We start from the raw sequence: 5901 nt of genomic DNA, 5'->3' as shown, positions 1-5901 counted from the left end.
CGCCGGCGTTTGGGTGGAGACGTGCAAAAGGGAAGACAGTCTCATCAAACACGACATCACGAGAGATGTAGACACGACCCGTGGATACATCAAGGCATTTTACACCTTTGTGTTGTGGACTATAACCAAGAAAGACACATTGTTTTGATCGGAACATGAGCTTGCGATTATTGTAGGGACGAAGTTTTGGCCAGCACGCACAGCCAAACACTCAAAGTGATTTGTAATCGGGCTTGGTGTGAAGGAGGCGTTCTACCGGAGTTTCATTGTTGATAACTCGACTAGGCAAGATATTAATATGGTGAACTGCGGTAAGAAAGGCCTCATCCCAGAATTTTAATGGCATAGAGGCAGCTGCAAGGAGAGCTAGGCCTACTTCGATGATATGTCTATGCTTACACTCAGCAGATCTGTTTTGTTGGTGAGCATGAGGACATGATATGTGGTGAGATATGCCAATCTGTTGGAAGAAGGAATTGAGGTTTCTGTATTCCCCTCCCCAATCAGATTGTATAGCTAGAATTTTGCAATCAACCTTTCTTTGTACAAGTTCTTGGAAGTTGTGAAAAACTTGAAACACATCAGATCTCTTTTTGAGGAGATAGATCCACGTGTACTTAGTGAAATCATCAATGAAACTCACATAATAAGTGTGGCGTCCAACTGAAGTGGGCGCTGGACCCCAAACATCAGAAAAAATGAGTTCAAGAGGTTTGGTGGAAACACTTGTAGATATGGGATAAGCTAACTAGTGACTCTTGGCATGAGTCACAAATAGTTTCACAATTACGCTCACCAACAAACGGGAGCTTATTCTTTCTAAGCAATTTCTCAATCAAAGGAAACGATGCATGCCCTAACCTATCGTGCCACCGTGTTGAAGAGACTTTCGTGACACCATAGGCTTGTTTATTCAATCTCCTAAGCTCCGGAATCAACGGGTAAAGCCCTCGAACGCATCTACCTCGATAGAGAATTTTCTTCGTGACCTGATCCTTGATCAAAAAGAAAAACGGATGAAATTTAAGGAATACATGGTTATCAATGGCAATGTGATGAACGGAAAGGAGATTTTTCGAGGCGCTAGGGACATGCAAAAAATTTCTGAGACGAATATTTTTGTGGGGAGTTTTTATTACTAAATGACCAATATGACTAATGCTCATACCTTCTCCATTTGCGGTATGGACTTGGTCTTGCCCGCGATACTTCTCGCGCATGGTCACCTTCTCCAACTCCCCTGTGATGTGATCTGTCGCGCCGCTGTCCACGTACCAGTTGGTGTCGACGCCGTAGGAGCCGTCTGCTGCCCCCGCAACCTTCTCATCTTGGGAGGATTCTTCATCTTCCTTGTAATGGTACCAGCAGTCCCGCGTGGTGTGGCCGGGCTTGCCACAGATTTGGCAGCGCGGGACGTCAGGAGCATTGCGTGGGCGGCCGCCGCGGCGACCCTTGTTGCTGTTGTTGTAGGGTCGTCCGCCGCCGCCGTTTCTGCCGCGTGGAGGAGGGTTGTTGTCGCTGCCTGATGACTTGCCCTTGGTGCGCTACGGTCCACGGTAGCAAGATGAGCCGCCGCCACCACGGCCGCGAGAGGCCGTGTTGGCAGAGGATTTGAAACCTCCACCGGATCCGCCGCGCTACAGAGGGCAAGACATTGATCGAAGTTGCTCATCTTAGCGTAGAGGTCGTCGAGGCTGATGGGGTCGGTGCAGGCATCGTTGGCGGAGACAAGGGGCTGGTACTCCATGTCGAGGCCGGAGGTGATGTAGGAGATGAGCTCATCATCATCGATGGGCTTGCCAGTAGCTGCAAGCTCATCTTCAAGGGACCTCATGTGGGCGAAGTAGGCGGCCACCGACTGCGTCCCCTTCTGCGCCGTGGAGACCACGACTCTGATGTTGTTGACGCGCGCCCTAGACTGCGACGAGAACATGTGGGAAAGGGCTGCCCAGAGCTCGCGCGGCGTGGCTATGGTTGTGACCTGCACAAGGACTTCCTTGCTGAGGGTATTGAGCAAGTATCCAAGTACCTGCTGCCCTTCTCTGAACCAGATTGGATGGAGAGGGTTGGGTGTTTTCTCCTCCTTCCCGTCCTTGTCCCTCATGGTGAGGAACTTGGGGGGCTCCGACGTAGTTCTGTCGACGTAGCCGAAGTAACCAGCACCTCTCAGCTGCGGTGTCACCTGCGCACGCCACAGAATGTAGTTGGTGCGGGTGAGCTTTTCGACGACCTGCCCGAGGGAGGCGGCTTGAACGGAGCTTGAGGAGGACGACATGGCTGGTGATTGGTTTTGCTAGATGTGGTGGATAGAGGAGGCTCTGATTACCATGTAAATGAGCGGAGAACGTCATACCTCGTTGGAGGCGACGGGTGCGTGTTAATATAGGCAGAGGCATCTCCCTGATAAGCATACAAGTTGTTGAGATTACATCTTGGGAAACAAGGGAGACAGAGAGATAAGATAGAGATGAAGTAGTTACAACAATATAGCTCTATCTACCTAGCCCGACCAGGTTAGGCCGGTGCGCCCTATGGGCCTACTATGACACGTTTAACATTGTGAAGCTTCACCACCGAATTTTGGGAGTATCTTCACTTTGGTCTTGTCAAGGTTGAATAACTCACCAATTGAATCTGGAATAGTCTCAATAGGTAATCGTGATAGCTCCAACACAGCAAGGTACTTAGGGTGTGTTTGCTTTGTGTCATCGGGCGGAATGTAATGGGTTGGTTCCATCCTGAGGGCCCGTTCCCGTGTTTGGTCCATCTAAGGAGCCGGAACCCACTCGTTCCATGGAACAGCATATTCGCTGAATATGCGGAACGAAGTCATACCTCCGAATCGGCCGGACGACACGGAAAGGCGCGCTCTCACCCCTCCCGCGTCTCTCGCTCACCCCCAAGCCCTTTCCTCCTCAGTGCCGCCACCCCCCGTCTATCTCGCGCTCTCGATCTGAGACGCCGCCGTCAGTCTCACCTCTCTCCCTCTCCCGTGTATGGTGGCGGCGGGGCGGAAGGAGCTGCGGCGCTCCCACCCACAACGACGGCGGGCTAGCAGCGAGACAGGGAGGAGCGAGAAGGAATTATCGCGGCGGCGGCGGCTCGCATGGAAGAGAGGCACGGCGGCCAAAAGGAGTAGCCGGCGTGGGCGTTCGATGTTCTGCCAATTGGGACCTCGTCAAGCAGTAGCACCCGCCCCATCTCAGCCATCTGCATGCGCGTGGCCATGAACACCACTGTGTGTCTGCGCCGGCCGCTTCCTGCCAAGAAGAAGAGCTGTTGTGCAGCCGCTCTACCTTGATTCCGAGCGATTTTTGCTCCAGCATATATGCATGCCGCTTAATTTTATACTTTTTTATGATTGAAATCCAATTCAATGTTTCTAGGATATTTTATTGAGCAATTTGCAGTTGATGATTTTCGACTGTATGCGTCAGTTGATGTCAAAGTTCAACTAATTGTTATAAGCACAAGCATACGAGTGATAATCTCATCATTTCTACACCAAATACATTCCATTCCGTCTCTTGTACCAAACAATAAAACATAACCATTCCACTCCGTCTAATTGCTTCTACCAAACGCAGGAACGGAACCGACCAATTCTAGAAGAATGGAACCATTACATTCCGTTCCACTTGGTTCCTCAACCAAACACACCCTTAGATTCTGAGGGAAACAATGAAGATGATGCCATGTTGCTGCTGAATGTTATGAAGGTACGGAGCCTGCATTGACCTATGCTTGGTTGAATATCATTTTTGCATTGGAGCACTGACAAACGTCGAGAACCTGACTCCCCCAGCATCACCCCATGACTATCATCATAAGTTGTACCGAAACTCTCTTTCTTGGATTGGAAAATGGCCAATTCACGTACAAGATCATGCATTCGAAGTCACCTGATCCTGTTAAAACTGTTCCTCTCTACCACATGAAGCATGCTTCGTTGAACGAGCTGTGTCAGGTAACCTTCAACAACATCTTCTAAACTGCAATTTCCAATTTGTTCAACAAACCCTTGAGCGACCCATAGTCTGATCAGTCTTTTTCTATGGATCATGTGGTCTTCTGGGAACATGGTACAATACAAGAAACAACTCTTCAAATAGTCAGGCAAGTATTTGTAGCTTAGATTCAGAATTTTCTCCACGCGACTTGGGTTCTCATTTTTGTGTAGATCGGAAATAAGTTGCGCATCACATAGTTTCCAATCTGCAACATTCTGCGCCTTAAGAGATAATAAGCTCCCTATGGCCACAAGAGCTAATGGTAAACCATCACACCTCTCCACTATCGATTTACCACACTCTTGTAATGCTAATGGGCAGACGTGATTTTCAGTGCTTGGAAATGCCTTCCTGCAAAACAGACGCCATGCATCCTCCTCCTCAAGAGGCTCCACTTTGATCCTGCAACCATCATGAGCAATTGAAGCAACTTCCTCAGATCTTGTTGTCAGTATTATTCTGCTTCCCATTTTTGCATCGACAAGAACCTCTTTAATTTTTCGTAAGTCTTCAGCTGTCCAGACATCATCCAGTATGATCAAGTATTGTCTTATCTTCAGGAGTTCCTTCAATTCATCTTGTAACTCTCGACAGGTCATCTTCTCAGCATCAAATTCTTTCTTGTCTTTAGAATAGATTTCTTTCAGCATTCTTCTCCAAATATCATCTAGTTTATAGGACTGGGAGACAGAAACCCATGCATGAAATTCAAAGTTGGATGCTTCAGTTCTGAACACATTACTAACAAGAGTGCTTTTTCCAATACCACCCATACCCCACAAGGCAATGATTTCAAATTTGGACAATTTTCCAAATTCAGTGACCCCATCAATATTTTTCTATTTTTATCAAATCCCACAAGTTCATCATCAGAGATTGAGTAATCATGTCCAGGAAGATATAGTTGCTGTTGGCTGGCATAATTTCTTGCAAAAACATGGCCCACACTAGCTATTGGTTGAGTCCAATCTCTGTTTTGTTTAAGATGTGTAAGGGCTCGGTTTATTTTCTTAAGGCCAGTAGCAATTTCACCTAGTGTAAACAGATACTGGGGTTTCTTCACGATTTTCTTCACATAACTCCACCATGATCCTTTCTGATGGTGTTTGCCAACAACATACATAAATTGATCCACAATGTCTTCCATGTCATACGCCAATCTTCGGACTTGCCCTGTCCATGTTTCGGTGACTCCATCTGTCAAAGCTCTCCTTTCAGTCTCCTTGATAAATGCTCGAATAAGCTGCAGGTCATTCCTTATCAGTGTCATGTTCTCTGAGAGTTTTGCAACAGACCTAGCATAGTGAAGCGTTTCTGCTCCGACAGCTATTCCAATCTTTATTGTGACAAGAAGAAGAGCAGCCTCCGCCATTTCTCTTCAGTTTGACCTCAATATTTCTGAAAAAAGAGTTTTAGAAGTTAAAGTTCAATGTCGAATAACAATGTCATCCTTACACATCAAATCTACATTAAGAAAACAAACATTTTATCAAATACCGAAAATCCTAGCTAGTGAGATAACTTTGTAACAGTTGGGTGTTCTATAATGGCGAAGCAACATTACAGGTTTTTTATGATTATATGATTTCTTTGATTGGATGTTTGAAATATACTCCCTCCATCCTGAATTACTTGTCTTAGATTTGTCTAGATACTGATGTATCTAGACACGTTTTAGTGTTAGATACATCCATATCTAGACAAATCTACGATGAGTAATTTAGGATGGAGGTAATACTTTACATCGATCTTTGATATGTAGAGCTAGCTTAATAAACTTGACAGGTATGATGATGGTTGCTGCACATAATAGATCAGAGGGCTACACGGTCAATATTTCCTTTGACTGGAAGAGCGTTGCTTGTGCATTATAGAAGGCCGAAAATTGTAC

The 5901-nt window shown here is 46.5% G+C and overlaps 1 protein-coding gene and 1 pseudogene across 1 annotated transcript; both read right to left on the bottom strand.

The window, feature by feature from the left end:
- Positions 1 to 1656: 1656 nt before the first annotated feature.
- LOC123172249 (uncharacterized) lies at positions 1657 to 1795 on the bottom strand (annotated as a pseudogene).
- Positions 1796 to 3496: 1701 nt separating this feature from the next.
- On the bottom strand, positions 3497 to 5405 carry LOC123172248 (disease resistance protein RPM1-like). The gene is made up of 2 exons (XM_044589250.1): positions 4957 to 5405; positions 3497 to 4849 (listed from the first exon to the last, which is right to left on the bottom strand). The coding sequence occupies exons 1-2, from the start codon at positions 5380 to 5382 to the stop codon at positions 3899 to 3901; spliced, it is 1377 nt and encodes a 458-aa protein (XP_044445185.1). The 5' UTR covers positions 5383 to 5405; the 3' UTR covers positions 3497 to 3898.
- Positions 5406 to 5901: the final 496 nt, after the last annotated feature.

Source organism: Triticum aestivum, unplaced genomic scaffold, assembly GCF_018294505.1.
Source record: "Triticum aestivum cultivar Chinese Spring unplaced genomic scaffold, IWGSC CS RefSeq v2.1 scaffold209325, whole genome shotgun sequence".
NCBI classification, from domain to species: domain Eukaryota; kingdom Viridiplantae; phylum Streptophyta; class Magnoliopsida; order Poales; family Poaceae; genus Triticum; species Triticum aestivum.
This window is presented reverse-complemented; position numbering and strand designations above follow the sequence as displayed.

Bases quoted from the DNA above. Each gene is read 5' to 3' on its own strand.
- LOC123172248 (XM_044589250.1), bottom strand. From the start codon at position 5,382: ATGGCGGAGGCTGCTCTTCTTCTTGTCACAATAAAGATTGGAATAGCT. The intron at 4,850-4,956 runs GTGGGCCATGTT...TGATAAAAATAG, and splicing joins GGACTCAACCAATAGCTAGT to AAAAATATTGATGGGGTCAC.